Source organism: Phytophthora parasitica, assembly GCF_000247585.1.
Source record: "Phytophthora parasitica INRA-310 unplaced genomic scaffold supercont2.9, whole genome shotgun sequence".
Lineage (NCBI taxonomy): Eukaryota > Oomycota > Peronosporomycetes > Peronosporales > Peronosporaceae > Phytophthora > Phytophthora nicotianae.
Window position 1 is genome coordinate 432,815 of NW_008648995.1, and position 11,968 is coordinate 444,782.

The window sequence follows — 11,968 nt, forward strand, 5'->3', positions numbered from 1 at the left end:
AAGACGGCCAAGACCATCACAATGCAGACGCGGCAAATGCGGCGTTGGTTCAAGGTATTTCCTGAGGTTCTGCTGGTCGACGCCACACACAACACGAACGAGTCGCGCTACAAACTCTTCTCGTTCATGGTGAACGATGTGTATGGACATGTACGTTATGGTACCTGTTGCTACAATGTTTGTGCTTTCGGGTTACATTGTGTGACGACAAGTGCCTGCAGGCACACGTTGTACGCGAAGTACAACTTGAGTGTGTGTACTTACATGAAGTTTATCGGCTGGTGTTAGGGTCAATACGTTCATCACAGCCTGATGGAAAATGAAAGCAATGAATGCCTTTCGGATGCAATCAGGTCGTTCAAGTTTAACAACCCGTCATGGGAGAAGATCAAAGTTATCGTCATTGACAAAGATCTCGGGGAGTTGGAGCTACTTGAAAGGAGTTCGAAGGTGTGAAGGTCATTCTGTGCCACTTTCATTTGAAGAAGTATATCCGGACGGAGATGGCGAAGAGTGAATACGGTGGGCCGACTAGTTTTGATAAAGTTGAAGTTGAAGATACTATTGACATGATACGACTGGCGCCAACTGCAGTGGAGTATACCAAGTACTTGAAGTACTTGTACTTCCTACTTGATGACGTACATCTCAAGGACAGTGACGCTATTCCTAAACCTGGCCACCCTTTTCTCAAGTACTTCATGCGCAATTGGGATTCGATGAAGGAAAGATGGGCGTTTTACGCACGCTCTGATGTACCGCATTTAGGAAACCACGCGAATAACAGGTATGTTGGCTTGCAAAAGTTTGGTAAATATATCTAGTATTCTGACAAATGCATGAACGTCGATTTCAAATGACAGGTTGGAGTCTTCATGGGGCCACCTAAAAGAGGTTCTGAAGCCGGAGATGGCGCTCGATGAATGTGTAAATACGCTCATGTTCTTACAGACTGTGGCGGAGATGGATTATGCGAAAAAAAATCACCGAAGTTGGTCAGATGCGTTATGATGGAGCTGACGAACAACTAAAGAAGCTCGCTCGAGAAGTTAGCCGCACGCGTACAGGATGGTTGAGCAGCAGTACCGAGTGGCTGTGGATCGAAAGACGCATTATGAGCAGGAACAGATTAATTCTCAGTTGTACCTTCTTCGTGGCACCGATGAAAGCAGCAGCGCCTTTCATGTAAACACTGCGGTACGTTAGACATTGTTTCCTACCGTACGGCACCACATCATTTTCTAACTTGTTCGTACGGTTATTATCAATTTAGAGATACAGATGCTCGTGTGTGTTCATGAAAACGACGTTGCTGCCATGCCGCCATGTCATGTACTGGCGCCTCATGAATGACAAGTCTGCTGTACCGATCCACTATATCGAGCCCCGTTGGAAATTGTCGTCCAAGTTAAACCAGGCACCATTTGAAGAAGACGTTCCAGACGAAACCTTTGCCTGCACGACGTTCCAGATGCGCGAGTCAGCAATGACTGGCAGGCGTCACGAAGTCCTCAATGGTTCAACCAAATACAAGCACGCACTTGAGCGCGGACGAAGTAGTGCTGATATAATGAGCAGGAACGAAACCTTTGTCTTTGGTGAGATGATGAATGCGCTGGAGAAGTTTGAGGAGATTGTTAAAGATGGTGTTGCGCATTTTGTCGGACGTGAAGGCCACTGGGTCGACCCGTTATCGTAGCTGGCGTTGTTGGAGTTTTCGCCGGATCATATAGCTGAAACAAGAGATCCAGGGAGTGATGCTGATCCTGATACCCAAGTCGGTGTCGTGCCACCGACGCAGCAACCCACAGAGTATGGTCAAGCAGCTCCTAGCGCTACTCTGATCGAAGCTGGTACTCGTCCAGGTGTTGAGGCACCAATAAAGTACCTCAAGTTACCGAGTCGGTGTCTTCGGTTGCAAATACAGTCATCCAAGCAATTGAAGACGTTGTGCCCACGCAAAAAGCGCAAGGTTCGTCCAAACGGCAACCATCTTCATCGAATCAGCGAACGGCTATTCCTGACACGTCTTCGGTATATCTAGGTACAAAAGAACGGCCTCCAGCTACAGCATTGGTGACTCTATCTACGCCAACGGTACCTGCAGGCACAATCAAAAGAACCACTGCGTCAGAAGTAACTTCAAAAGGAAAGGATATGCCTGCTACGGTGCAAACTACCGCTTCGGCAAAGAGGGCGCCTGAAACCAGCGGGTCGTCCGAATCTTCGGAGTCTTTCCGTATAACCAAGAGCGCATCGTCTCGAGGTCGTCCAAAGATCCGCCAGAAACAGAAGCATGCTCAGAAAAAGCAGCGGGATGAAGGAAGGACGGGCTAAGGCTAACAAGCTTGTTCAAGGAAAGCACCGGTTCAAAGCGTACACCGTGTGTTGACCCAATTTGATGTTGCCGACAGCTACAAAGATGCTCAGCGCGGCTTGCCAGTAATATCAGTGCGCGCAATACCCAAATCCAAGAAGGCAATCGCTAGCATCGTTGCAGACGATGAGTGTGAAGTGGATATTCGCTGCGTGTTCCCGGAGGAGTTCGTGATGAAAGCCCAGTCGGCGATTCGGACGTTTCGTAACGCTCTCGGGGATGGGATCTCTAGCGATGGGATCGGCGTCAGAGTGCCTCGATTTGGCGTTTATTCTCAGCAGGATATTAACGCAATGGATAGGTGGCACACAGCAATCAGTTACGTGACTGAAACTACAAACGCTATCAATTGGGCGCTCCACACAAATATCAAGCGCGTTGGGGTACCACCCGAACTTGAAGACGGCGTCAGTGAAATTCCTGAAGATCGAGAGGCGGCGTTCAAACGGTTTCCACTGCGTGAAGAACGTTCAACAGCGTTAGGAAGTCTACCGTACCGCGCACTACTGTCCTTTTGGGAGAACAAGTGGGTGGATGATGCTGCAATGTACCACGGACTTATACTACTTCAACGTGAAAATGCTGGCGTTGGAGTTGTGGCCCAATTTTCAGCAGTTACCCGAAGAGCAAGTTAAGGTGGCCCCGCAAGCTAACCCTTTCTAAGAGGGGAACGACGTCATCCTGATACCAATGCACGTGGATGGAAATCATTGGTGTGGCATCGTAATCGATTTTCGGGCAGAAAGCAGAGGAATTACGATTTTCGACCCCTTACAAGAAAAGACTGGAAAGTACTACGATGCCTGCAAGGCCAAATTGATGGAGCAGTACGGAGAACTGTATCATCTTCTACATGTTAAGAAGGAAACGAAATCTCGACAACCTGACATGGCAAGCTGCGGAGTCGCCGTGCTTATGTTTTTCGAGTGCAAGATCCGAGGTATTACGCTACTTCCAAAGCCTTCACTGGCATTCATGAGATTCATGCGATCGCGATATCTGCTCAAGTGTACTCTTTAGCTACCTGTAGAGAAAAAAAATACAGTATGCAGCTTCTTCTTCTTAATTTACGTACGTCAAACAAATTTACTACGTAACCGTGCGTTAATGCGTTGATGCAGAGAAGCCATCAAATAATGCCCTGTGTTATATGCTGTAATATATGTTGTAAATGCAGTATTTTGCTTGTAAAACACTTTGTAGTACGGCATTAGCTGCTGCTCATACGATTTACTGGACTGTGTACATCCTAGCTGCGTGGGTATCTTTGATAAGGTGTTCTAGCTGCCAGAATTATAGCGCAAGTAGCTTTGGTGATGAGTTCTGGCCGCAAAGTACTACACCGGCACCACAGAGTGCTTGGTACATTTGTACTACATTATCGATACTGTGTCACCTTCCCGCAACCTGAACGAGCGTGAAGCTGTAGCCAGTGAATCAAAATCTCTACAAACGCTGAAATTTATGAAATCCGATTGGCATAAATTACCCGAAATTTATCATCCATGTACCTAAAGGAACTACCGAAAGTGGCGCTTAGATAGCGTCAGGTACGCAGTTACAAACAGGTACTCAGCGCATGTACCCCTAATTCCCACTTAAGTACGAGCTACTCGGTGACGCTAACATCGATCAAAAAAAAAATCTGCAACGTGATTTAGAAGTTTAGACACCACAAAAGTACTTTGTATAGGAAAAAGTGCGCATTGGTTTCGGCCCACTTTTGATCTTTTTTATTATGGTGGGCCATAAGCTATGAGCACTTTTTCTGAAAAAAGTTCTTGCCTTGACTGCTCATAGCTTATCTCCCCAACCCAATGCGACTTCTTCTGAAAAAAAAAAATCCGAAAAAAAAGGCCCCCAAAATAAAAAAAAAGATCAAAAGTGGGCCGAAACCAATGCGCATTTTTTTCTAAACAAAGTACTTTGTAAAGAAATTTTTATATTTAAGTTCGCACTGTCTTCTATAACGTTAAGTTCGCACTGCCTTGTGCACTTAGCTGTCGCACCACCAAAACGCATTTCATGCAATTATGTTTCACAGCTCTCATCGTTTTATTTTCAAGCTTTATTCTGTTATTTATGTCTCCATTTTAACAAGGGTATTAACTCTCATCGCCACCTTTTTTTTCACACGACACAACACCAACCATGTCCAGACCAATGCTGCTCCGCACGTTGGTGCCGGCATTGCGCCGCCCTCTGTATGCACCCTCTCGGCTGTTCCATGCGTGCACTGCTCTCCATGCATCCGCTGCATCCCCCGCCGTTGCCGTTGAATCCAAAAGCGCGTCCTCCAGCGTTAATGACAGTCAAGTACTGACGCTTCTAGAGCACTCTATCACCCAGCGCCTTCCCACGCAGGCATTGAGCCACTTGGCTCAGCTTCAGACACCTCCAGGTGCAACGCTACTGCAGAGATTGGCGGTGCTGCTGGCTCGACAGAAGAAGAGCCGGGGCCATGCGTTGCGATCCTTCGAGATACTTCGCGGAGTGTACCGTGCACCAGGTTTAAAGCCCGACGACTACACCAAACTGGCGTCCATTTACGTCATGGATGCGTGCTTACGCTTCCGAATGCTGGACCACGCAAAGGAGGTGCGAATATACAGGTTTTACAAGCTTTATAAAGTGGAATTAAAACGTTGTGTATTTATCTTTTCTAGCTGTACGACGAGGCTGCGAACCAAGCTGTGGTGCTGGACTTGCCGGCGTATGATGGACTGCTGAGGGCATTACTGGATGCCAAGAGGGTGGAGGAGGCCACGGAGGTTCTCAGAGAAGTCGTGAATGGGGAGGACGTGTGTCCCATGGAGCAGACTTTCTTGCCTGTGCTGGTGGAGCTGGTGAAGAGCCGGGAGTACGACGACGCGACGGAGCTCATGAGGCAGGGACAGACACGAGGGGTGGACTTCACAAGCGAAACTTTCCACCCACTGCTGGTGTTGGCAGAAAAAGACACGGCGTCGACAGACTCGCTTATCAAGTTCCTATCATTTGTTGAGGACGCGTGGGAGGAGTACAAGGTGAGTGACCAAGACAATTATTTAAAAGGACTGGAAACTGACTTATGTTTATGAAATAACTAGGATTTTGATCCCGAGGAAGACTTGGACGATCCGGAAAACCCCTTCCGTAGTCTCTAAAAATATGCAAAGATGTGTTGCTTTTTGCTGGCAATATATGCTCGAAACGAGCGATTTCGAACGAAACTGTGCTGTTTATTGCAGAATCCTAGACGATACACTTGGACCGGAGTTAAATCTCGAAGACGAGCCACTTCTAGCGCCTGGTACAAGACGACCGATCTTGGGGACCGCACGATTGGCTATCCCCGGTTTCCTGACCTCTGGTACTGAACGCTGTGGAGCTGAGTTGTTGTTGCAGTTGTTACTGGGTGTTTTCGGTCTCCGATTAAGCGACTTGCTCTCAAGACACCCGACTCGTGCTTGGAGCTTCGAGATTGCTCCTTCGTATAACGCCTCCATCTGCTGGATCTATACACGATAAACAGTCATGAAGATCAGCTTAACCAGTATGTTATCTCTCTTAGTGACACGTTAAATCTGCATACCGCTTCTTTAGGCACAAAATCTGTGTCGATTTGGTCCTGAAGTTTCTCTCGCTGTGACTCACCCTCCACCATCTACACAATTCAAAACACAAAATTTGTCAGAAAACACTAAAACCACAAAAAATACAATTTACCTTTTCATGAATCGCTTTGAGTTCTTTCTCCAATACAGCAACTCTAGCGAGCGCCGCATCTCGTTCTTTCTCACGATCGCGCTCCTCCTGGACAAGCTCCGCGATACGTTCCGTAGTGTCTTCCTCCAGTTGAAAGTACCGCAGCTTAAATTCTTTAAGATCTTGCAACGTATGCAGCACCTGTGTCTTCTCTCCTGCCAATTCCCCTTCCACTTCGTGCCACTCCTGTGAGGCTTCGTCGGCCAGTCTTTTGTACGTTTCTATCTGTCGGTCGCATGCAGCCTTGACCTGGGCCACATCCTGTGCATGTCGAGTCACTAGGTGCTGGAGTTCCAACTTCATACGCTCCACATCGTCTCCTTCTACACCAGTTGTTGTAGAGTGTCTAGTTGCCGTTTGAGCTGCTTCAAGCTCGAACTCCAAGTGCTGTACCCTTAATAAAGCCTTTGTAAGTTTGTCCTCTGCTACTGCAGCGCGGTTCTTCTCGTCGCTAGCTGCTGCTTCGGCTTGTTGAGAACGCTGCTGCTCTTCGTCCAGAGCCTGACGCATCTCTTCATAGAGAGTACGGTAGTCCAGTACAGACAAGGCGGAACGATGAGCTCGAACGGCGACCTGCATCGCACGCTGCCCGAACTGCAGCGTCTGCAGCGTCTCTGGTGCTTCTGTGACTGCTGGAGTTACCGTCACTACGAGGGCTGTCTTAGCATTGCCACCCAGACTGGACTGCAGCAGGCGAGTCAATTTACTGTCCCGATACGGTACGTGGTAACTCGTTTGGTTCTGTTGAGACTGTTTACTGAGAGCTGAGATGCAGTTACCCAGTGCCGAAAGACTCAAGTTGATCGACTTTAACTCGCTAATGTGTCGGCCGTACACTCTCGCCTTCTTGACACGTTCAGAGCCTGCAAGGTCCACGAGATACAGGTTGCTTAAACGGATTACTGGTTGTGTTGTACTCCTCGGTGCATCGTTTGACGCTGGCGGTGCAAACTCTTTGCGTTCGACACGGAGAATGAGGATAGCGTGGCTACGACTGGAGTGAGCGTTCATTTGGGTACTGGAGACAGCACGGTTGGCATTGCCACGCTCCATAAGAGCCAAACAGTCCTCAACGTTTGCTACGTAAACTGCAGCAGCTCCGTCAATGTAGACGCCTCTATCCGCGTCTTCACGGACCATGATGTTACTGGACGAAGTTTCAGGCTCGAGCAAGTCGAAGATGCGCTCACAGTAGATCTGTACGTAACTCAATGCGACTGTCGTTTTCGCTTGTGAGTGAGTCTTTTCAGCGCAAATGAAAATGTCTTCCAGTGCGCGAGGGATAAGTCCACGCTGGTCTCCATGCACTAAGTCTCCAGGCCCAACCATCGTGTGGGTTTTACCAGTTGCAGTTTGACCGTATGCTAAGATGGTACCGTTGTACCCTGCCATCACGTCCTCGACAATTGGTGCAGCTACACGTTCGTATACTGTTTGCTGGTCGCACGTCTCGTTGAGAGTGCCGTCAAACTGAAACAATCGAGCTTCTCCGTGGGCTGCAGTAGGGGCTTGGAACGTGGCGCTACGCCCATCAGACTGCATAGTGACAGAAGGAGTGACTGATCCAGTGATTTTGCGACCTTTTTCAGTGATAAATGTTGCTGGATCGTCATCAGGACTCTCGGGCGCGGCATCGCTGGCAAGTTGTTGAGTGTCACTGGCATCTAGACGTTGGCCGTCCTCTCCAAAGTGTTGACAGTACTCTTCGTAGCTCCATCCATCGCGCTCACGCTGTAGTAAAGGCCTCACACGACAGAATACCTTCACCCGTTCCACAGCTCGACCCGCAGTTTTTATGGTTGAGTCGACGTCCATTCTCAACAACGGGGCAAAAGCGAAATCTTGATTTGAGAGAAGTCGACGAAACGCCCTTAGTACTAAATAGTATTCTCACTTGACTATCATTATTAATGATAATATTTATTAAAATTAGGAAAAAAAATCTTTTTAAAGGTTTAGTATCAAATTTTCTATTGTCTCAATTTTTATTTTTTATATTTTTAAAATTAAAAAAAATGAGACAATAAGTTTGATACGAAACATTTGAAAGTTAAAATCATAAAATAGAAAAATAATTACAGTGAAACTAAATAAATCATTTACTTTTTGTAACCTATTTTAAATTTTAATTTTAAAGTATATTGTTTAATCTAGACGAGCATGTGAAATAATCATCTTTTGGGTGTTGGAGCTCGTAGAAAAGTGTAGCTAGACTCATGACATAGTCTAGTACCGGTCGTTCGTTTCGTAGCCAAATGTAATAGTATTTCATTCCATTCTTGTATGTTTTAGCAATATAAGTAAAAAAAAAGATTAAAAGCGGCTTGTAAATCTGGTGTTTCCGTCGTGTCCGCTGTAGCGCGAAGGTTGACCGAGTTGACTTAAGAATATGTCCTGCTGGGCCTCCCTGTATCTACTACATACATCCCGGTACAACACTACAAATATATTTGCGTGTCGCCTAGGGCATTAGAAACGAGAGTGTTTGCCCAAGGATGGCCCTTTCTGATGTGTCTAGGGCGATGGGGTGGGTGGGTGGGGGGTCTGGTTAAGTGCCTTGCGCGGTTTGAACAGCGGATATATGTGCTACAGCCTGTATATAACTCGTAATTAATAAACAACCTCTATTCACAACGACTCTAATGCACAATCACTTTCGCCCTGTGAAAGTGATTGTGCATTAGAGCAGTTGTTCTTCTTTAGTCCCTCCTTTGAGATCGAGTTATTTTACACAAGCGTATTTTTGGTCATTTCTGCATATTTGCCAGAGCTATTGCATGTACGTAAACTTTGACAATAATAAAGACTACTAAAATGAAGTACATAATTTATTTTTAAATATCAGAATAGTTTAATTTAAAGAGTAGGTTTCATATGATCTACATGTTATACATTAAATCTCTTGCTCTCGTTTACGATGAATGAAACGGGTTTGTCGAGACATGATCAAGCAAAGTCATAGTAGTGAATCGATTTGTCTCTTTGTCTAAAGTAGAACATCAACGAAAACTGTGGCTGTTATAATCCATTTCTCTTGGTCACCCAGAAGATTGAAGAGACTTAATTTCTTCATAACTACGCCTTTGCATTAAGTCTAATGGTAGTGAAAGTTTTGTGCCGCTTCTTTATTCACATCGTCGCGGCTTTACTGTGAAGATTGGCGCGAATGAGAGCGTGGTTGCACTGTAGATTTTGGTTTACTTGCTTTGGTTTATCCAAGGTGTTGTTCAAGGCTTGGCGAGAATGGTGAGTAACTCCAGGCTTCAAGTGACAAGTATCAATACTTAAAGCAACGGAAGATTCCAGATTATATGATGCGTTCTGAGAACGAACTGGATCTACTAATCCTAGTCAGAGACACAAGCTATAATTCCCTTACCCCATGGAGCTCAAACACGACTACATTCACATTCTTGTAGTTCTTGTGCTGCGAGAGAAAGCGACGGGAGCTAAGAAACTGTATCGTTGTGGGTCAGAGATGGATGTCTCCCTACTAACAAGCTTATCACTACGTGTAGCTTCGTTATTGTGGACGGAGATATCACAAAGTAAGACGTGCTGCTTATTAGATAGAGGGCGACTGTGAACTAAATGAAGGGTTCTTACTTGGTTGTGACAGATTACGTTGACAGTGCTACCGACTATTTTGTTCCAGCCCATCTGAGTTCACCAGCTCAAGTGAAATAAGAAAAAAAAATTGGTTGAACGGTTTCGTCATCGACAATTAACTACAAAAACAAAAACAAAATGCCCGACATGTTGCCTTTAAGAACACAACTCGGTTCCAACTAATAACCTTTAATTTGTGATGTCGTTCGAAACCACAGATTGCACAAGAGATCAACTACCGCGTATGTGTGAAGCTCCGTATAGTTGCCAAGTACCGCAAGGCACACTAGCTACTTGTTTTGTTACTGACTTGTAAAGGTACCGTCAATCGTTCACTTCGAATTCTACTCCGCAACACAAAAGCACACCCGACATCGCCATGAAACTCTTTCCATTCCTGGTAACTATCTTGCTGCTTTGGTACAGCGCGGTGGCCATGGAAGTGTGGCTGTACAGCGACGGTAGCAACGCCAAGTTCACCATCGACACCGTTCAGCGCTGCTACACACTCGAAGATTTGTGGAACGACCGAGCTGTCCGAACGACGTGGAAGAAGCTGCCAAAAGGAACTTCTCTTGTGATTTATAAGCATGCTCGCTGCGTCGCTCCCAAAGTCCAAATGGAGCAGAAAACATCAGGCAGCTTCTCGTTTGAAAAGGAAGACAAGCTAGATCGATCGGTGTCGTCGTTCATGGTGCAAAAGAGCAGTGAGTACCCAACTGAAGGACTAGTCGAGATCGAGAGCGATGACCCAGGCTCGATCTTTGAGACTACATCAAGGAATGAAACTACCAGCTTCTCTGACAGTCAACTGTAAGACGGGGCAGCCATTAACACTACGTTTGGTTGGTCAAGCATTCCGAATTCGCAAGGCAACTTTCTTTCTCAACTTTTCGTATAAAAAAATGTTTTTTTTTAAAACGAATATTGCGGACGATCACATGTGGCCTTAAAAGAAGTTGGTATCAACCCACCACTCGGACTTGTAGTTCTCACCGAGGATATCTGTAACGACCACAGGAGCTTCTAATTGGCCACTGAAGGGCACTCTCTGGTCGATTATCGCACCAGGTCCACTGTTGTTGAACTCCATGAAGTAGACGTTTGCCGTGTTGCTGTCGTTATGCCACGTCGACCATCCTTTCGGGTTAACAACGTCGCTCAGCTCGCTGTTCTGCCAGACGACGCGAGCATAAGGACGCCACGGACGACCAAGGTAGGTTGAGCCATTTCCACTAGAGCCAAGCACACGCGCACGGTTGAAGACATACTGAGACTCGATAGTGCTGTTGCTGTTACCATTGGCGGTGATGTAACCTTCCCCGATACTCTCAATATCGCAAGAGTCAAACCACGCCATCGCCTGCATGCCAAAAATGAAGTCGATGGCACCACTGATAAATGATCGTGCGTAGAGCTGACGACCTCTGTGAGCACACAAAGTATCCTTGTAACCAGTAAAGTTGCAACCGTAGAACCCGTAGTTGGTTGCATCAACGTACACAGCCACGGCCTGACCAAGTTTTTCGATTAGGCCGGCTGGGTTAGCTACGTTCATGTTGTACATCTTCACTCCACTGCGAGACTTGAGACGCATCGTACTGATCAAATCATTGCGTCCATTCTTGATCTCGAGCGGAAGGTCTCTCTGTGCCATTGTATGCGTGACTGTCACCTTGTTGTCAGCGTACGATGTCGTATCGCACGTGTAGCCCTGAAGCACCAATGGACCAGCTAACTTCGGAATCAGCACCTGCTCCTGGTAGACGCCGGGGAAGACGAAGATGATGTGCTCCTCTGTCGTGTTAGGTAGGTACGCCATGCCCTCGGCCATGGTCTGGTAGCTGCCATTGTAGGTGCCGGTGATATCGACGACGATGGCCCCTGGTGGAGGCACGGTGCGAGCATTCGGTCCGCTGCAGGTGGCGTCGACTGAAGGAAGAGCATCCGATGCGAGTCCGACGAGCGCGAGGAATAATAATGCAACACGGAGCATGATTTTGGAGCAACTTGAATGGCACGAAGATAAACTTAAAGTGAATGTCTCTTAAAAAAAAAGTCATCGTATCGTCGGATCCTTTACGTTGTAACACTGATTATGCGGCAAGTTATTGTTTGCCGTTGGCTGCCACACATGGAGGCTTTACGTCGTCACACTGATTATGCGGCAAGTAATGACACGATCTTGACTGTCAGTGGCAGTGATACAGTCCGTCTATCCACGACAAACGGACG

The 11,968-nt window shown here is 46.7% G+C and overlaps 7 protein-coding genes across 7 annotated transcripts; 5 read left to right on the top strand and 2 right to left on the bottom strand.

Moving 5' to 3' along the window:
- Positions 1 to 21: 21 nt before the first annotated feature.
- PPTG_21846 (hypothetical protein) lies at positions 22 to 1,011 on the top strand (the record flags this gene model as incomplete). The annotated part of the gene is made up of 4 exons (XM_008900548.1): positions 22 to 150; positions 289 to 450; positions 486 to 787; positions 864 to 1,011. The coding sequence occupies 4 exons, from the start codon at positions 22 to 24 to the stop codon at positions 1,009 to 1,011; spliced, it is 741 nt and encodes a 246-aa protein (XP_008898796.1).
- A 57-nt stretch (positions 1,012 to 1,068) lies between these two features.
- Positions 1,069 to 1,699, top strand: PPTG_06227 (hypothetical protein; the record flags this gene model as incomplete). Its single annotated transcript, XM_008900125.1, has 2 exons — positions 1,069 to 1,197; positions 1,274 to 1,699. The coding sequence occupies 2 exons, from the start codon at positions 1,069 to 1,071 to the stop codon at positions 1,697 to 1,699; spliced, it is 555 nt and encodes a 184-aa protein (XP_008898373.1).
- A 597-nt stretch (positions 1,700 to 2,296) lies between these two features.
- PPTG_21847 (hypothetical protein) lies at positions 2,297 to 3,012 on the top strand (the record flags this gene model as incomplete). The annotated part of the gene is made up of 2 exons (XM_008900549.1): positions 2,297 to 2,367; positions 2,415 to 3,012. The coding sequence occupies 2 exons, from the start codon at positions 2,297 to 2,299 to the stop codon at positions 3,010 to 3,012; spliced, it is 669 nt and encodes a 222-aa protein (XP_008898797.1).
- A 1,455-nt stretch (positions 3,013 to 4,467) lies between these two features.
- Positions 4,468 to 5,954, top strand: PPTG_06228 (hypothetical protein). The gene is made up of 3 exons (XM_008900126.1): positions 4,468 to 4,975; positions 5,044 to 5,403; positions 5,467 to 5,954. The coding sequence occupies exons 1-3, from the start codon at positions 4,529 to 4,531 to the stop codon at positions 5,521 to 5,523; spliced, it is 864 nt and encodes a 287-aa protein (XP_008898374.1). The 5' UTR covers positions 4,468 to 4,528; the 3' UTR covers positions 5,524 to 5,954.
- On the bottom strand, positions 5,429 to 7,964 carry PPTG_06229 (hypothetical protein). The gene is made up of 3 exons (XM_008900127.1): positions 6,086 to 7,964; positions 5,952 to 6,023; positions 5,429 to 5,874 (listed from the first exon to the last, which is right to left on the bottom strand). Exons 1-3 carry the CDS (start codon positions 7,937 to 7,939, stop codon positions 5,599 to 5,601), a joined length of 2,202 nt encoding a protein of 733 aa, XP_008898375.1. The 5' UTR covers positions 7,940 to 7,964; the 3' UTR covers positions 5,429 to 5,598.
- A 2,148-nt stretch (positions 7,965 to 10,112) lies between these two features.
- On the top strand, positions 10,113 to 10,550 carry PPTG_06230 (hypothetical protein; the record flags this gene model as incomplete). Its single annotated transcript, XM_008900128.1, has 1 exon — positions 10,113 to 10,550. One exon carries the CDS (start codon positions 10,113 to 10,115, stop codon positions 10,548 to 10,550), a length of 438 nt encoding a protein of 145 aa, XP_008898376.1.
- A 132-nt stretch (positions 10,551 to 10,682) lies between these two features.
- Positions 10,683 to 11,729, bottom strand: PPTG_06231 (hypothetical protein; the record flags this gene model as incomplete). The annotated part of the gene is made up of 1 exon (XM_008900129.1): positions 10,683 to 11,729. One exon carries the CDS (start codon positions 11,727 to 11,729, stop codon positions 10,683 to 10,685), a length of 1,047 nt encoding a protein of 348 aa, XP_008898377.1.
- Positions 11,730 to 11,968: the final 239 nt, after the last annotated feature.

What these genes read in the sequence shown, in the direction of transcription:
- PPTG_06228 (XM_008900126.1), top strand. Translation starts at nt 4,529, where the DNA reads ATGTCCAGACCAATGCTGCTCCGCACGTTGGTGCCGGCATTGCGCCGC. An exon ending in TGCTGGACCACGCAAAGGAG is followed by an intron (nt 4,976 to 5,043) that starts GTGCGAATATAC and finishes TATCTTTTCTAG; the next exon opens with CTGTACGACGAGGCTGCGAA. An exon ending in ACGCGTGGGAGGAGTACAAG is followed by an intron (nt 5,404 to 5,466) that starts GTGAGTGACCAA and finishes TGAAATAACTAG; the next exon opens with GATTTTGATCCCGAGGAAGA.
- PPTG_06229 (XM_008900127.1), bottom strand. Translation starts at nt 7,939, where the DNA reads ATGGACGTCGACTCAACCATAAAAACTGCGGGTCGAGCTGTGGAACGG. An exon ending in TCAAAGCGATTCATGAAAAG is followed by an intron (nt 6,024 to 6,085) that starts GTAAATTGTATT and finishes TGAATTGTGTAG; the next exon opens with ATGGTGGAGGGTGAGTCACA. An exon ending in ATTTTGTGCCTAAAGAAGCG is followed by an intron (nt 5,875 to 5,951) that starts GTATGCAGATTT and finishes TATCGTGTATAG; the next exon opens with ATCCAGCAGATGGAGGCGTT.